Source organism: Artibeus jamaicensis, unplaced genomic scaffold, assembly GCF_021234435.1.
Source record: "Artibeus jamaicensis isolate MK-2021 breed Jamaican fruit bat unplaced genomic scaffold, CSHL_Jam_final contig_548, whole genome shotgun sequence".
NCBI classification, from domain to species: domain Eukaryota; kingdom Metazoa; phylum Chordata; class Mammalia; order Chiroptera; family Phyllostomidae; genus Artibeus; species Artibeus jamaicensis.
Window position 1 is genome coordinate 16,445,188 of NW_026521883.1, and position 19,500 is coordinate 16,464,687.

The following is a 19,500-nucleotide window of genomic DNA, read 5'->3' on the forward strand; positions in this document are numbered from 1 at the left end:
CCAGCAACCATATTCTTGCACTATTCACTGTAGGGCAAACTTGAAGAGACAAGCTCTGTCTGAGACCTACCCAGTGTGGTTTAGTTACTAACGTCCAAGGCAGACCATTTGTAAGACAGTGAGTCATCTTCTTGGCACAGACTCCAGTAGATACCTTCATAGTTGTGTGTTTCTTCAAGATCATATCTCCTTTTCTTATAATCTCCTTAAAAATAATTGTTTTAGTACCTATTCATTATCTTAATGTTGTTTTTACATATTGTATTTTGTAACTATTGCAGTGTTGTGTTTATATTATAAATTATAATATTTATAAGTCTGTATAGAACTGATCTAGAAGAGCTCTCATCTAACATAGGAACTTTTTTCTTTTTAGCATAACATTTTGAAAATGTTTTAATACTATATAGATATGTGATTTACAATTAATATTCTAGACTTGTTAAACCTGATTTTTTTGTTGTTTTTCACTTTTTAATAGGTCCAGCGGACCAGGCAATTGGTAACATCGCCAAGTCCAATGAATTCTTCTGATGGCAAAGTTCTTCCCCTCAACGTACAAGTGGTCACTCAGCACATGCAGTCTGTGAAACAGGCACCAAAGACTCCTCAGAACGTCCCAGCCAGTCCAGGTGGGGATCGTTCTGCCCGGAACCGCTACCCTCAGATCTTACCTAAACCAGCCAACACCAGTGCACTCACCATTCGCTCTCCAACTACTGTCCTCTTTACTAGCAGTCCCATCAAAACCGCTGTTGTGCCCACTTCACACATGAGTTCTCTGAATGTGGTGAAAATGACAGCAATATCCCTCACACCCAGCAGCAGCGGTGCCCCTCTGAAACATTCTGCCTCAGTAAACAGTGCTACAGGAACAACAGAAGAATCGAGGACCTTTCCACAGATCAAGAATGGTTCTGTTGTTTCGCTTCAGTCTCCTGGATCCAAAACCAGTGGTGCTGGGGGGACATCTGCTGTGGAAGTCAAAATGGAGCCGGAAGTCTCATCAGACGAGCATCCTGTGCAGTGCCAAGAGAGCTCTGATGGTACTAAGGCTCCTAAAGCAGCGCCCAGTGCCCTTTTGGGACAGAAAAGTAATACCGATGGAGTAGTGCAAAAACCTTCAAATGAAGGGGTCACTGAAACAAAAGCAACTAAGGTCTGTGACCAGAGGACCAAATGTAAAAGTCGCTGTAACGAAATTCTACCAGGCACTTCAACAGGCAATAATCAAAGCCCTATCACTCTCTCAGTTGCCACTCAGAACTTAACATTCACCAGCACCAGCTCACCATCTAATGGTGACTCAATAAATAAAGACCCTAAATTATGCACTAAAAGTCCAAGAAAGCGACTATCTTCTGTATTGCAAGAGTCCCAGGTGCCTCCCTTAAAGAAACCAATTGTGGAACAGCTTTCTGCGGTTATGATGGAAGGTCAGAAACCAGGCAGTGTTAAGAAGGACCAAAAGGTTCCACATTCAGGGAAAACAGAAAGTTCAACAGCAGGTGCTCTGATTCCTAGCAAGGTATCAATAAATGTCAACTCACACATAATGGCAAACCAACCCTTGAATTCTTCTGCTCTTATAACCAGTGATTCAGCTTTGGAACAGCAAACACCATCATCATCTCCAGATATAAAAGTAAAACTTGAAGGAAGCGTCTTTCTCTTGGACAGCGATTCAAAAACAGATGGCAGCTTTAATCCAAATGAATGGCAACAGATCACTAAGGATTCTGAGTTTGTATCCACCGCCTGTGAACAACAGCAAGATATCAGTGTTATGACAATTCCTGAGCACCCTGATATCAATGACTTAGAGAAATCTGTTTGGGAATTGGAAGGAATGCCGCAGGACACGTATACACAGCAGCTACAGAGCCAGATACAAGAATCTTCTTTGAATCAAATACAAGCACAGTCTTCAGATCAGTTACCTCTACAATCCGAACTGAAAGAGTTTGAGCCTTCTATTTCTCAAACAAATGAAAGCTATTTTCCTTTTGATGATGAACTCACACAAGATAGTATTGTGGAAGAGCTGGTGCTCATGGAGCAGCAGATGTCAATGAACAATGCTCATTCTTATGGTAACTGCTTGGGAATGACCCTTCAGAATCAGTCAGTGACTCCGGGAGCTCCAATGTCGTCTCACGCCTCCAGCGCTCACTTCTATCATCCAATCCATAGCAATGGCACTCCGATCCACACCCCCACACCCACGCCCACCCCGACTCCAACCCCGACCCCAACCCCGACCCCAACCTCTGAAATGATTGCTGGGTCTCAGAGTCTGTCACGGGAGAGCCCTTGTTCCAGGCTAGCCCAGACCACACCTGTGGATAGTGCTTTAGGGAGTAGCCGACACACACCCATTGGTACTCCACATTCTAACTGCAGCAGCAGTGTCCCTCCCAGCCCTGTCGAATGCCGGAATCCATTTGCATTTACCCCGATAAGCTCCAGTATGGCGTATCATGATGCCAGCATTGTCTCAAGCAGTCCTGTGAAACCGATGCAAAGACCCATGGCCACACACCCTGACAAAACCAAGCTCGAATGGATGAATAATGGGTATAGTGGGGTTGGTAATTCATCCGTTTCTGGACATGGCATTCTCCCAAGCTATCAGGAACTAGTGGAAGACCGTTTCAGGAAACCTCATGCTTTTGCTGTGCCTGGACAGTCTTACCAGTCCCAATCCAGACATCATGACACTCATTTTGGTCGTTTGACTCCTGTCTCTCCTGTTCAGCATCAAGGTGCCACTGTAAATAACACCAACAAACAGGAGGGTTTTGCAGTCCCTGCCCCTCTGGATAATAAAGGAACTACTTCGTCTGCCAGCAGCAATTTCAGATGTCGGAGTGTGAGCCCTGCTGTTCATCGCCAACGTAATCTTAGTGGAAGCACCCTCTATCCAGTATCTAATATCCCCCGATCTAATGTGACCCCCTTTGGGAGTCCAGTAACCCCAGAAGTTCATGTCTTCACAAATGTTCACACAGACGCATGTGCCAACAACATAGCTCAAAGAAGTCAGTCAGTTCCATTGACAGTCATGATGCAGACGGCCTTCCCAAATGCTCTTCAGAAGCAAACAAACAGTAAAAAAATAACCAATGTTTTGTTGAGTAAACTGGATTCTGACAACGATGATGCAGTGAGAGGTTTGGGCATGAACAACCTGCCTTCCAATTACACAGCTCGGATGAATCTCACTCAGATTTTGGAAACTTCCACTGTTTTTCCTAGTGCCAATCCTCAGAATATGATTGATTCCAGCACTTCTGTATATGAATTCCAAACACCATCTTACCTCACCAAAAGTAATAGCACCGATCAGATCAGCTTTTCTCCTGGAGATAATCAAGCACAACCAGAAATTGGAGAGCAACAACTAGATTTCAATAGCACTGTTAAAGACCTGTTGAGTGGAGATGGCTTGCAAGCCAGCCAGCGGCTGGTAGGTCAGGTGGCGTCTGATCTCACCAGTGCTGCGTCCGATTTCTCTAGCGATATCAGGTTGTCTTCTGAGCTCTCAGGCAGCATCAATGATTTGAACACGTTAGACCCAAATCTACTGTTTGATCCAGGTCGTCAGCAGGGACAAGATGATGAAGCTACACTGGAAGACTTAAAGAATGATCCATTATTTCAACAAATTTGCAGTGAATCCATGAGTTCTATGACTTCATCAGGTTTTGAATGGATAGAAAGCAAGGACCATCCTACTGTTGAAATGTTGGGTTAAATTGTGTTTTATAATATGTAGCACACTGTATCTAAAGACATATGTATTGTATTTGTCTTAATGGAAGTGCCTCCCGCAGCAGAAACACTTACTATTAATTGTGACATTTTAAAAGAGTTTGCTGCAGAAGTGGTTTCTTCTTCATTAGGAAATGGATAGACTCGCCTCAGTTCTTTAAAAGTTTCTGAAAAGACAGTAGGCTGTAGAAGAACAACTATTAGGTTTTAAATTGTATAATGTTCCCCGTTTTGATCACATTGTTTGCTAGTAAACAATTGACTGACTAGCTTTTTACAAGAACAGGCTAGATCTTTATTTTGTGTACGTTCATTTTAATTCATTGGTTGATCTACACAGAGTTTAGAGGAAACCATCGATTTTAGGCATAGGCTTTTTGTTGTTGGCATTATCTTTTAGGTAAGAAATCATAGGTAAGGTGAATTGTAGACAAGAAGTTCTTGAAACAGGGATAATATTCAGGTTATTGTAAGTATTTAGGCTTGAAGCATAGAGCTACTGTAGAATGGAAAATCTCTGTAGGACTTTCTGGGACTTCAGTACCATTTGCACCTGCAGCGAAGGGCTTAATAGAAAAAGTAATGAAAAATTAAATATTAACTTAAGGAAAGCAAAAGCTGCACTATAAGTTTTAAAAGGAAAAACTAGTAGCCATTTATATTTGTGACCTTGCATTAATCTTATTTTAAAATGTTGATTTTAATGTGGAGCCGACAGACACACACACACACAAGAGCTTCAAACATTGTAGTTTAATAGAGTAAAAACAAGCACGTTAGAAAAATATTTTATGTTTTGTTATTTGATAATAGAGATGGGGATTTTAGAAGGATAGTAAAATTTTTTTTCATCACAATGGCTGCTGCATGCATATAATATGGTAGGATTCTATTTAAGATTAATTTTGAAGTTTCTTTAATTATAATATTTTTTAAGTCCTCAACTTAGTAACTGACTCCATCGCTCCTCCTGAATATAGTAATACAATTTGATCATGGGACCTCTTTGAAAAATAAGCAGGAGGGAGATAACATAAAAAACTAAACAAAAAACATTTCACCACCCAAGGTCTGAAGCCACAAATCTTTATATCTCTGATAAAACAGGGGGATATCAATATTACTTGAAGAAGAGGAGCATTTTATTACATGCTTAATTTATTTATTGTGATAACCACAATTGCAAAATAAGCACTCAGGATTTGTTTTAAAATGTTTCTCTCAGTGGCTCCCATTTTATTTTATGAATAATTATTTATGAATTTCATGTTGACACAAGTCTGCTCACTAGTTGACAGCGCCATTTAACTGTTTTCAAGATTACTTTCACATAGTTTTAAAAATTTCCATGAAGTTTTAAAGCTGGCATTAAACCAGTGCTGTGCTACCTTGAACCTAGCTAAGTTTTCCTTGATCTCAATTAGTAAGCCAGTCAGAAGGCTACAATCAATGAATATTTAATAGTTGTGATGAAGGGTGTAATTTAATAAGGTTTCATTGTTCACTAAATTTGCAAGGTGTAGGGTATTAATATATTTTGATACATAAATGGTGCTAGGTTTGGCTCAGAGGTTTATATATTGATATGTCCTAGTTATTGGCATTTGTGTGTGTTTGCTGTTATCTTGATTCAATTATCTGTTAGATATTTTTTCCTAGGCTAGTTATTTCTTCACTGTACATTGAGACACAGCACTACTGCACACCAAAGTACGCAATTCCCAAAGGAAACTGTGTGATTTCTTCTAACAAATGATGAGAGCCTTTCTATATGAGATACTCTGAAAAGGAGATTTTGAGGCCATTCTAATCCCATGTTTACATTATTAACTTCCTACTAATATGAAAATAATGGAAATCTTTTTTGATAACAATATAAAAAGTGGAGGATTTTTAACCCCCTGTACAGTATTGCAGCAAACACTTTAAATTTGGTTGAATTCGTCCAGCAAACTTTCTGGGGTTCATATATTGCACTAAATTTGTTGAACCTGTGGTAGGCACATCTCTTAGGATAAATGCAACCAATACAGTCCACAGATTAAACTTTTTAAATGTGTTTCATTATGAAAAGACAAAATGTCATCAAAGTGACAGATAAAATTGTCTTATGTAGCAATGTGCATTGATCTCAATGAGATATTTCTATTTCTTATTCTCTTACATGAGAATATTACAGCAGGAAGAATTAAGTTTAGTTTGCTTCACCATGTTAATACATGATCACAAAATGTGCATGAGTGTTACTGACTTATCTTGTACAGTACTAGGTATTCCTGTAACCACTTTTTTTTTCTTGGCTGTATTGGAACTGGTTCAGTGTTAACCAGGCAAGTATAGTTATTCACAAGTTATTTTTTACGTTTACTAATTCTGCTTAGTTATTGTTGACTATGTTCTTTTTCTGAGATTATTTTCATTGTTTTGATGTTTCAGACATTTTGCATACTGTTTATCATGATAAGATTTCATGAAGTAAATAATTTTGCATATAATTGCAATAAGCACTGACTTTTGAACTGAAAAGAAGGAAAGTGTTTTGTGCAGTGCATCTGAGGTTCATATAATAGTCTTGTACTATAATGTGCTTAACTACACCATAAATGACAAAAACAAGCCCTGTTTTATGTTTTCATTTAGTGCAAAAAGTCAGATTTCCCCAATGTTTTGTTGTCTGTTGTACCTGCTAAAACGACAGTAGTTGAATATTGCAGTAGCATTTCAGTTCTCTTTTTTTATTGAAAGTGCTCAAAAATTGTTTTTTAAATGTTTTCAAAATCAATTAAAAACATTTTATATTAAACTGACTGGATCTGTTTTTAAATAGACAGCATACTGTTTGATAAACAGATACGATGCCATTCTTTCTTTGAGCTCACGAAATTGTGGAAATGGTAAAACAGTGCTGCCGGTGTGCCCTCTGCGCTTAATCCAGAAAGACAGCAACACAGGTGTTACTCAGCAGAGCCCCACTGTTCACTTAGGACTTACTAATGGCACATGGCATAGAGCTTCTTGTTATGCACACACCGAGAAAATCTTTTTGCTCATGCATATAATGTTCACTTTAAACTGTTAGCCTACGTTGTACCTAGATGTATATATTCTTGGAGGTTTGAAATAAATATAATAGAAAAATGGACAAGCTTTTTAAAGCACAACAGTATTCAAGCAAGTTAAGCAAACCAAAAATACACAGCGATAAGTGTACTGAATTTGTAAATCAGAACCTGAGTTGTAGGTCTGGTCAGAAATTCTAGCCCCTACAAGGTAATGAAACCAGGGTTTGAAATAGAGTCTTCTCACTCTTGAAACTGAGATGAAGCAAATAACTTCTATTGTAGAGACTATAATATATAGTAGCCTGGGCCTGAGCCACAAATGGCCTATTTCTCTGTCTATACAGACCTGTGTAGGACTGTGATAGCTTTATTATCACCACAGAACTGTAGCCGTGAGCATGGACGGGTGGTAGAAGCAGTTACAAAAGGGAAGGAAAGAATAGAGATTCGGAAGGGAGGAGGTGAAGAGCAGAAAGATCCCCACACAAGATGAGCCTCAAACCAAAATTCTAAAGTACTGGAAGAAAATGAAACCAATCCTAAGAATGACAGTCAGCAATCACTCAAGATAAAAAAAGTAATGAACTACCTCAATGTTAATTTAAGATAAGTATTTTAGGATTATCAGTGACAGAAGGCAAAAGAAACATTTAAATAATCAGGAGCAGATGAACAAAACAAGAACCCATGGATATAATGAACCAGTAAAATCTCTGGAGGGGGGGGTGGCATGGTGGGGAAGAAGTATAGTACCTGAGATGCTTTTTGTTGCAAGTAAAACCTAACACTGGCTAAAACCGTGAGAACACCATGTGCTTCTAGCTTAAGTTTGGAGACAGCAGGGTTCATTTAATGCTCCCTGTTTTCAGCCAGATACTGTGTTTGTGTTCCATCATCTTTAACTTTCCTCTTCTGTGTCCACTGCCCCATGGGCACAGGATGGCTGCTATAGCTCCAAATATATCTTCATACATCCCTAAGTGGTAAGGGCAGCTTGCATCTTTTTCTCAGGAAAAAAAATTCCAAACCTCTCCCATTAGGTACTCCTTACCCTCCCTCCAACCACCATTTCTTCTCACAAGACAAGGTCAAAGCCAGTTAGCTTGGATTCTTGATTCAACCTTTATAGCTGTGGGGAGGGGCGCCACTTCCTGGAGTAGGAAGTCATCCATTTAAATGAGTTTCATAATCTAGGAAGATACCAGGGATTTAAAATCTTGTGCCTGCCTTTAAGAGATGTTCAGTCTTGTAAACTAATTACATATTATTTAAGAAGTGCCAACTAGCCCTAGCTGCTGTGGCTCAGTGGATTGAGTGCCTACCTGTGAGCCAAAGGGTCATTGGTTTAACTCCCAGTCAGGGCACATGCCTGGGTTGTGGGTCAGGTCCCCACTTTGGGGGGTGTGAAAGGTAACCACACATCCATGTTTCTCTACCTCTCTCCCTTTCCTCTCTAAAAAATAAATAAAACCTTTATTTTATTTTTTTTAAATAAAGGAGTACCAACTAGAGGTATAGTGTAGTCTGCTATGTATTTAAAAAAAGCATTCACACTGAGGAATTAAGTACAAAAGAAGGTTCCAAGTAAAGACTACATTTAGGGGTAGACTGTTCACCGGTGTGAACGGAACTGCTGCACCGCCTTCCCTTTCTGAGTTGAGTTGGAATATCCGCTATTACCATAAACACGAATGGGCTCAGCACCTGTCACTGTAATAGAAGAGCAAAATTTTGATTTTCGTTTAATCTATAAAGTAGAGGTTGATTTTGATGTGCATTATTATAAATGAATTTTTAGTAATTAGAATTACAAATTTATAGAGGGGCTTTTTTATCAATAGTATATAACCTGAAAAATTTTTAAATGTATATGACCAGTTCTGGAACTATAATCTGCTTATAAGGCTAGAAAGCGGGGGGGGGGGGGGGGGGGAGAGTAAGAGACAGATCTATAGTTTTCAAAATAGGCTTTATTTCTAAGTACTTACTTTTGGAAAAAGGAAAACAATTTTATGAAGAAAATATATTATGAGAATATTACTATATAGAGAATATTTCTTTGCACTAGACACTATTTTTTTTATTTTTTTATTTATTTTTTTAAATTGATTATGCTGTTACAATTGTTCTATTCCCCCCTTCATTCCCCTCCACCCTGCCCCCCCATCCCCACCATTACCCCCCTTTAGTTTATGTCCATGTGTCTCAAGTCCTTTAGGTTCTATATTTCCCATGCTATTCTTGTCCCCCCCATCTATTTTCTATCTACTGTCTATGCTACTTATTTTCTGTACCTTCTCCCCCCATCTCCTCCTCCCACTCCCCCTGTTGCTAACCCTCCTTGAGATCTTCATTTCTATGTTTCCACTCCTGATCTAGCTGTTCTTTTAGTTTGCTTTCGTTTTAGGTGTGGTTGTTAATAACTGTGAGCTTGTTGTTCTTTCACTGTTCATGTTTCTTTAACTTCTTTTTCTTAGATAAGTCCCTTTAACATTTCATATAATAAGGGCTTGGTGATGATGAACTCCTTGAATTTGATCTTACCTGAGAAGCACCTTATCTGTCCTTCCATTCTAAATGAAAGTTTTGCTGGATAGAGCAATCTTGGTTGTAGGTCTTTAGATTTCATGACTTGGAATATTTCTTTCCAGCCCCTTCTTGCCTGTAAGGTCTCTTTTGAGAAATCTGCTGACAGTCTGATGGGGACTCCTTTGTAGGTGATTGTCCCCTTAGCTCTTGCTGCTTCTAGGATTCTCTCCTTCATTTTAATTTTGGCTAATGTAATTATGATATGCCTTGGTGTGTTTCTTCTTGAGTCCAACTTTTTTGGTACTCTCTGAGCTTCTTGGATTTCTTGGAAGTCTATTTCCTTTGCCAGATTGGGGAAATTTTCTTTTATTATTTGTTCAAATAATTTTTCCACTGGTGGCTGTGTCTTTCCCCCGTCTGGTACCCCTATAATTCGGATATTGGAGCGTTTAAAGATGTCCTGGAGGTTCCTAAGACTCTCCTCATTTCTTTGAATTCTTGCTCCTTGACTCTTTTCTGTTTGGCCATTATTTGCTTTCTTCTGGTCCACTCCATTGATTTGAGTCCCAGTTTCCTTTTCATCGCTATGGGTTTCCTGTGGAATTCCATTCATTTCCATTAGTTCTCTAATTTGTGGCTATAATCAACCAGATCTGTGAGGATCCTGATGACCAGTGTTTTTAAACTGTGCGTCTGAGAGTTTTGCTATTTCTTCTTCGCTTGGATTTATCTCTGGGGCTTTGAGGTCTTCCTGCGACATTTTTGGTCTGTTCTGGCCCTTTAAATGTGAGAAGCGGCGCCTTGGACTCCCCGGTCGCTGGGTTGTGACGCTGTATGTGGGGGCGTGGTCAGAGCGGGGGAAATGGCGGCGTCCTCTACTGCCACTTGCCACGGGGACCGCAGGGGCCCCGGTCCAACCGCCCACTCCCTCGCCTGTCCGCTCGCCCGCAGATAGGCAACCGCAGTCAACACGCAGCACCGCCTCCCCACTGTCTCCTCTGCAGTCGCTTACCGGGTGGGTTGCTCCGTCGCTCACTAGGTCCAATCCTGCGTTTGGAACCCGTGCGTCTGGATTCGCGCGTCTGGATTCCGCGCCCGGGTCGACCCAGTCCTCCTGTGCAACCCTTCACGAGACGCCGGTTTCGCCCCTTACCGGTCGGGCTGAAGAATTTGTTGTTAACGGACTTCCGAAAAGTTCAATTTTCCGTGTTCTGGTTGTGTTTTCTGATGCTAATATTTAGTTGTCCCTAAACTTGGTTGTGTGAGAAGGTACGGCACATCCACCTATACCTCCATCTTGGCGGAAGTCTTGCACTAGACACTATTAAATACATGTATTCTCATTTCCTCATAGTAATAATTCTGAAAGAATATTACTTGTAAAGTGAGAAAAGTTTAGCTCAGAAATTTGTTAAGGGTAAAAACTAACAAAAGGAAGAGCTGAGATTAAGTTGGGCCCAAAGCACGGTTCTTAGCCATTTGGTGATACTTAAGATACTGCCACTTTGAAATTTTGCAAGACACTGAGGAAGGCACACAAAGAACAGAATGACAAAGACCCAATGAGGTGGCTGTAGCAGAGCCTGCTGTTGGCCAGCAGTGGCCTAGTCTTCTGCAAGAAAGACTGTATTTACCAGCTTCCCTTGTACTTGAGTGGGGCCACTTAACCGTTAAGTACTCAACCAAAAGAAGGTAATCTAAAAGTATGCACAACTTTGAAGTGTTCTTGCCCTCCTTCCTCCCTGCTGGCTGGAATGCACATGTGATGAGTAGAGAACCCTAATGGGCTACCTTGAACTTTGAGATAAAGCCACACACGGAGGTTGATGCGGTGACTGCATACAATGAGCCCGAGGCCCTGATGACTGAGAGAAGCTTCCCAGCTGCTTGCCTCTGGATGTATTTTAAATGAGAGAAATTAATTTCTGGTTTAAGTTATAATTACTTGACACATTCAAAAAATGTTTAGCATTTAAAATACATTAGAATGAGAACACTTTCTCACCATCTTTAAATAAAAATGACTCATTTTTTTTACTCTGAAACAGCTCTGGCATTAGAACTTAACTGCCTCCTGGTCCACGGAGCGTGGCTGCCGCCCCACTACTAATGCCCCAGTGCTCTCTGTGGCACGTGTGAGCCGTGCGCCCCTCTGTTGGAGGGCCGTGTGGCAACCTCAGGAACTTGATTCTTATCAAATGTTTAACCACTTTCAGTTTCACATTCCCTGAAAGTTGTTCTTGTGAACTTGAGGAGTATATGCTTTTTCCAATCCAACTGTCTTTATTACATCTTTCCCCCAGTATGGATGTCTTTTTGTACTTTTTATTCAGGTAACAATATGCGATTTCTGAGGGTGCTGTGCTTCCCCACCATAGTTTTCGTGATCTGCAGGTGAAGACTGAAACACTTGACCTGGAATTCTTGACTTGGTAAATTTATGATGAATCCAATCTGTACAAATGGCAGACTCCACACCTTTTGTCACAGTTTGTAATCTGCCTGGGGCTTCTGAACTATTGAGCGCAAAATCCCTGTGGTGAGTTTGGTGACTGTTCTCTGTGGGGGAGGCAGTTGCTAAATGTTTTCAGCCTGAACTTATCATACGCAGGAAGCTGAAGAGAAGAGAGACCACCAAGTGCTACACTCAAACTCTGCCCACAAATTCAAATTCTAGCATACAGAGCCTCCAGAAGGTTTTAAACAATTGTGGGGAATATTAGATTAGCACCAGGATCATTATTAAGCAGTCGTAGATTCCCCTTCATTGGATGGCATCTCTTTGTCATGGGAATTGGTAAATCAGGAGAGGAACTTAGAATGCCCTGAGTTTAGCACAGCATTTAAATGTTGTTTCATAGTTGTCCCTCAAAAAGGAAAGATAAGATTAGGTGGGCGATAAATTGCTTAAACAGCTAAAGAGAACTAATGAAGCAAATTGAAAGGCAATATAGGCATTCTAGTTATTGTTGTCAGACCCGGGGCTTAAGTCTCCGCTCTGCCCATTATAACCATGGGAAAGTGAGAGCAATGATCTCCATCTGGAGAGCATTTTTCTACGGGTGGGCCACATGGCTGAGACCCATTCGTTATGTTTGCCAACGTCTTGAATGAAGACAAATTGCTATAGCAAATATTGTGGATTGGCTTAATTTCATTCCAGCCTCTTCCTGGGAAGCCTCTTCCAGCATGCAGTGCCTGGGAAGCCAAAAACTACATTTTCTAGACTTCCTCACAGCCTGGGTTGTGGATATGAGGTACCTTCCCTCTATTAGATGCATTCTCAAATGATCTGGAGGGTGAAAATGAAGCAGAAGCTATCCTACCCCCTTTTGATGACTTTCTTGCAAGCAAGGTCACAGTGACAAAGTGTTTCAGCAGCAGTGTTATAGTGCGTTCTTGAGATTCTTAGGTATCAAGGGTCCGTGTTCCAGTGCCAAGTCACCAGTCCCATGGATGGCAAGATGGAGTCATGTAATGGCAGTGAGGGTAGCAGCAACAGTATCAGAAAGTTCCTGGTCTGGCTTCCTGATCTCCAGTGATTCCAGGGATGAACTAGTTCTCCTGATGGTCAACTCTACCCTGTTGTTCTGGGAGTCATTGCTAGAGGCACAGTCTAAAACTCATTCTTCCATGTATGTATGTACAAGCACTTAATTCCCTGCAGTAAGTCATTTTCTGCTTAAAGTACCTAGAAAAGGCATTTCCTGCACTTAACTCTGGTTCACAACATATGCCTGGAGGCTAGGGGACAAGAACATCTGAGATCTAGACCTGGTTCTGTCATTTTTTCCCCCTTTCTTCATTTTATTGAGAATAATGATCCATGTCCTGGTTACTCCCTAGAATCTTGCAATGTTACATGAATTATGACAATATTTTGTAAACCCTAACTATACGCCATTATGATTATTATAAATGCCTACAGAAAAGGATGGACATTTATGTAGGAGTGGGAAAAGTTTCTATTCTTTCCAGCACTTAAACCCAAGGGTGTTCTACTTGAAGCCTTCCTGCACCCCAACACACACCACACACACACACACACACACGCACAAACCTGTCAGGAGGTAAAGTAAGAATGTATACTGAGGCAAAGGGCTGAACTTTGAGCTTGGGTATGTGACCATAACGAAAATAACTATTAATCAAATTTAATTTAGGCCAAGCTATTGTCATTTAAGCATGTTTAACTGATACCTACTGTAATAGATTACGTACAACATGAGACCTCTTTTATTTGGACTTCACGTGTTTGAAATACACAGTTTCAATTTCCTACACAAATCCACCGCTAGTCGATAGAATCTTTACTTAATCTTTCACAATCTTATCTCACCCTGATAGCAGTTTTGAAATGGCTGTTTCAAAATTACAGGGGATTTTATCATTGGTAAACCCAGTAACACTGTCTCTTAGGTTTCTATAACTTTGCATTCTGATTCACTTTCTTCCTCAGACCCCTGATCTTGGTCTCTTTTAGGAATTAGCACCCCATGCCTGTTATTTAAATATAGAAATCCCTTGATCTTTTACCAGTGGCTTTTCTCTTTTTTATTCATTCTCTCCCTAGCCTTTCAAACATTCCTTCATTACAGTTGCCCACGTATCCTTCCCTTCCTCCTCTCCTCAACATCAACTTAGTTGCCAAGTCATATGCCTTTGAGATACATATTTCTCTGTCTTCCTTTCCTTCTTTATCTTGCCCTCATGTTCATTCTCACTTGAAATACTCAATTATCTCTCATTTCTCTGGTAATTTCTATAGTGGCACCATAGAAATCCTTAATTCAAAAGCCTTTGATATTCAGAAGTCAATTTATAAACAGTAACCAGCTAGAGGATACAATGCAAGAGAAGACCCCTTTTAATGCTAGCAACAACAACAACAAAAAAGGCAAAATACCCAGGCATACACTTAATAAGAACCATGTGAAACTTACAGAAGGAAAACTTTTGAGAGTTTTACAGAAATTCACAAGGAAGACCAGAGCAAATGGAATGAGAAATTATGTTCTTGGATGCGAAGAGCCAAAGTCACAAACACAGCAACTCTCCTTCAGTTGATGGATAAATTTAACATGATCCCAACAAAACTGCCAGTCATCTTTTTCTGGAGCCACACAAGTTGAGTATACATTTAAAATGACAATATAGGGACTTCCACCAAGATGGAGGCATAAGTGGAGACGCCGTGCTTTCTCACACAACCAAGTTTAGAGACAACTAAATATTAGCAATAGAAAACACAGCCAGAACACAGAAAATTGAACTTTTTGGAAGTCCGATAACAATGAATTCTTCAGCCTGACCGGTAAGAGGGGCAAAACTAGCAGCTGGCGGAGCAGGGTTGCACAGGAAAACTCAGTCAGATGGACTCAGGCACGCAGATCCCAGGCATGGGGTTGCAAAGGGCGGACTCAGTGAGTGACCCAGTGAGCGCAACCCAGTGAGTGAGCAGCGGATCTGGCGAGGGTGAAGGGCTGCGGGTTGACTGTGCTGGCGCATTCCCGCACAGATAGACCGGCGAGGGAGTGGGCAGCAAGACGGGACCGAGCGGTTCCCAGTGACAGGAGGCAGCAGAGATGACCGCCATTTCCCAGCTCTGACCCCACCCCCACATACAGCATCATGACCCAGTGACCCCGCCCTGGAGGCCCTGCCCCACCCCTAATGCTCTGCTCCTCATACTTAATGGGCGCGAACAGACCAAAAATGGCTCAAGAAGATCTCAAAGCCCCAGAGCCCATAAATCTAAGTGACGAAGAAATAGCCAAACTTTTAGATGCATAGTTCAAAACACTGGTGATCAGGATGCTCACAGAACTGGTTGATTTTAGTCACAAATTAGAGAAACATATGAAAGCTAAACTAATTGAAATGAATGGGAATGCACAGGAAACCAATAGTAATGGAAAGGAAACTGGGACTCAAATCAAAGGAGTGGACCAGAAGGAGGATAAAAATGACCAACCAGAAAAGAATGAAGAAACAAGAATTCAAAAAATGAAGAGAGACTTAGGAACCCCCAGGACCTCTTTAAACGTTCCAACATTCGAATTATAGGGGTACCAGAAGGGGGAAAGGAACAGCCACCAGTGCAAAACTTATTTGAACAAATAATAAAGGAGAATTTCCCCAATCTGGCAAAGGAAATAGACTTCAAGGAAATCCAAGAAGCTCAGAAAGTCCCAAAGAAGTTGGACCCAAGAAGGAACACACCAAGGCACATCATCATTACATTAGCCAAGATTAAAATGAAGCAGAGAATCCAAGAAGCAGTAAGCAATAAGGGGACAGTCACCTACAAAGGAGTTCCCATCAGACTGTCATCTGATTTCTCAAAAGAGACCTTACAGGCAAGAAGGGGCTGGAAAGAGGTATTCCAAGTCATGAAATCCAAGGCCTACAACCAAGATTGCTCTATCCAGCAAAGCTTTCATTTGGAATGGAAGGGCAGATAAAGTGCTTCTCAGATAAGGTCAAATTCAAGGAGTTCATCATCACCAAGCCCTTATTATATGAAATGTTAAAGGGACTTATCTAAGAAAAAGAAGATAAAAAAGATGAACAGTGAAAGAAGAGCAAACTCACAGTTATTAAGAACCACACCTAAAACAAAAGCAAACTAAGAGGACAGCTAGATCAGGAGCAGAACCATAGAAATGAAGATCTCATGGAGGGTTAGCAACAGGGGAGTGGGAGGAAAGGGGGGAGAAGGTACAGAAAATAAGTAGCATAGACGGTAGGTAGAAAATAGATAGGGGGAGGGCAAGAATAGTAGGTGAAATATAGAATCTAAAGAACTTGTGACACATGGACATAAACTAAAGGGGGGAATGGTACGGGTGGGGGGTGCAGGGTGGAGGGGAATGAGGGGGGAATAGAACAACTGTAATGGCATAATCAATAATAAATAAATAAATAAATAAATAAATAAATAAAATGACAATATAAACACTTATAGACCCCCCCAAAAAAACATGGGGCAAAAAACAGTTTGAGTGTCTAACCATATAAGGTATTAAACATACTATACAGTCAGATGTCAAAACCCTATAAGTCCAAAAACAAATGACAAAGTAGGAAAAGATATTTGTAACCCATACCACATACAAAAGGGTAATAAAATGGGGGAAAGGAGAGAGCCAATAAACAACTGAAAAGTGGACAAGGGATAGGAACAGCCAGTTCACAGATAAAGAAATGATCCTTAAACATTTAAAATGTTCAATCTGACTCATAACAAGAGAAATACAGATTAAATCTATACCAAGTGACCCCTTCTCACCTAACAGGTTGGCAAAAAAATCTAAATTTGATAGCATCCTCTTTGGAAACATTGTGAGGACACAGTCATTTGATACTGTTTCCTTGCACAGGTCCTAAAGAACCTGCTGGAGAACAAACCAGATGCCCAAATGACTGGAGAGATGTCCACCCATAGACTGGTGGTGAGCGTTAAATCCCTGCTTACTTGTAAAACTGAGACCACGTGAGAGTCAAAGAGGAAAGCATATACTATGTATTGGATGTATGTTCCAAAAATATAGATGAAATACAACTAAAGGAAATGAAGAGAGTATATGCAAACAATTTTTTTAAATTTTTATTTTCTATTTGATTTATTTTGCTTTTTTGTGCAATTTTTAAACTTTTCAATAATACTGGTGGTGGTAGAGTGGGTGATTTTGTGGAGACCGTGGTGTGTATAATGCCAGACACTGCAAACGGTAACTGTGATATTCTAATTCTGTGGTTTTCTGGTTCCTGCATTTCCTATGTGAGCTGTGCCCTGGATAACCAAACGACATATGGGGGCTGCTCTATAGAGAGAAGGTCAAGCTAAAATGAGAAAGGGTTGATAATATTGGGATATCATCATTGTTCAGCTCCTAGTGAATTGAGTTGATACAGACGATAGGCATCGATAGCTACCCACATCATAAACAGAGGCAGACAGACATCATGTGTCTCAGAACAAGAGAATACAAGCTGGAATGAAATAGACTGGCCTCCAAAAACTATACTGAAAATAATTGAGTCTCTAGATCCAATTCCCAATTTACACAAAGTACATAGATTATGAAACAGAGTGTCATGGGGATGCAACCAGTAAAATCCAGAGATTGGGAATCTCTGTAGATCAAACACTCGTTTCTTTAACAAATACATTGAAATGGGGGAAGCAATGGATGGGAACCTGTAGAATAAAAAAGACTTTTTAAAAAAAAGTCATAGTAATGTTCATATTAAATTTAAAAATATAAATAAAAAAACTAGAGTATAATGTTTAGAGATGCACACTGGGTGATTAAATACAAAGAAAAGCAAGGAAATGATCACCATAAAAACCACCGTGAGCAGACACACAGCGGCTTCTTGGGTGGCTGCCCCAGTTTTGATTCTTCACCTAGGTGATGGTTACAAAGGTGTTTGCTTACAATGATTTACTAAGGTGTTTATTTTATGTGGTTTTCAATACCTTTCTTACATTTTTCAGTTTTAAAAGATTTTTAAAGTAGTATGGTGAAGAATGACAATTATAAGAGAATTTGTGTTTCCCTATATCAGCTGTATTTAGGATAACCAAATAGTCATACTTGTCAGAGAAAATTTTGCTTTAGTGAAAAATTCCAGGTAATAAGTATGGAAAGTGAGACAAAATTACAAAATTAATACTTTACAACTCTTAATGAAGAATTTGGGCAAAGACCATCAGTGGATGAACTTGATGTGTAGCAGATGGCTACGCGATTTTACAGTGGAGGAATCAGGCCATTGCCACCTCCACCCACTCATCAGTCTCAGCATCACTATCACTAAATGTGCAACAAGCAGACATCAGGTAATTTCCACTTACAAGAGGTACAGGAGGTAGAGGAACAAGTTAAATGACACCACAGGGATGCAGCCAGGGCAGTCTGGAGTCAGGGACATTCTCAGGAACAGCAGACGTGGTTTTCTCAGCAAGTCGATGGCAGAAAGAAGCAAAGTGGGGTGAGGAGGGCTGCTCCAGGTTAAAAAAGACTTAAGGCCTAATACAAAACCCACATACCAGACAGGGAGCTTGTTTAGAACAGGATCCAAACAAATCAGCAGACAAAGATATTTTTGAGACAATCAGGGAAATTTGAACACGGGCTATTAGCCAACCACAAGGAATCTTTAGGAGTGAAAGTGGCGTTTTGTTTGTAGGAAAACGTCCACTCTTTTTAGTGTTGCGTACTAAACTATGTAGAAGTGAAAATACAAGGTGTCCAGGAGTTACTCTAAAATACTTTGGTAAAAGGCAGAGGAAGAAGGATAAAATCTTGGTCATTGTTTAGTGGGTATGGGGTTTATATAGATTTTTTAAACTTCTGTATATGATTGACCTTTTTTTATGTAAAAAGCTTTTTGTGATTTCCTGTTTTATCAAATAAGATACTTAAATGCTGTAACTTACGCTCCACGCTCCTCTGGGTGGTATTCGTGGTACCGCACAACATCAGGTAACATGAGCCGCATAAAGGGCAGGGATGGTTTCCCTCAAAGAAAATCAGGGGCTGTTTCCAAAGGAAGCTGTGCAAAGCCAGGCAACAAACAAAACAAAAAAACATAACAGATCTCTACCATTGTTCCCACACAACTTTTTGAGCCTCCTTGTACAAAATGCATCCAGACAAACAGGACTACTTACTGTTTCCTCAACAAGGCACACACTCCTATGCCTGCCTTTTAGTCTTGCCCATGTTGTTCACTATCTCTATTTTCTCGCTACTTTTTAAATGAATCATACTTTGCTTCAAAAATCCACCTCACCTACTATCTAAGGGGAACTTTTGGTACTACCTGAAGGGGCCTCTATGCTGGTACCCTGCCTTGCAGGGACAAACACGTATGTATCCAGATCTTTACTAAATTGGAAGCTCCTTCAAGGCCCTGCCCCTTTTGCTGTAGGCATCAATGACTTGTGTGTAGTACAGGCACTGCCCTCATTTGCTGAATTGAATTGCCACTGATGCTTTCAAATGGAGTTTCTCAAGAAGGCACAATGTATTTTTTGTCATTGATTTAATTTATTTTATTTTATTTTATTTTATTTTTTATTGCTGACACTATTACAGATACCCCCTATTTCCGCTCCTTCCCC

At 40.3% G+C, this 19,500-nt stretch overlaps 1 protein-coding gene and 1 pseudogene across 4 annotated transcripts in view; one reads left to right on the forward strand and one right to left on the reverse strand.

Moving 5' to 3' along the window:
- The window catches only part of RFX7 (regulatory factor X7), a 111,123-nt gene extending 106,232 nt beyond the window's left edge, over window positions 1-4,891 (forward strand). For all 4 annotated transcript variants that reach the window (XM_037151010.2, XM_037151008.2, XM_037151007.2 and 1 more), the window contains exon 10: window positions 482-4,891. In XM_037151010.2, the coding sequence (XP_037006905.1) occupies window positions 482-3,757 (3,276 nt within the window). In that variant the 3' untranslated portion in view covers window positions 3,758-4,891. The remainder of the gene's footprint in view (window positions 1-481) is intronic.
- A 6,508-nt stretch (window positions 4,892-11,399) lies between these two features.
- The window catches only part of LOC128628151 (39S ribosomal protein L30, mitochondrial-like), a 31,529-nt pseudogene continuing 23,428 nt past the window's right edge, over window positions 11,400-19,500 (reverse strand).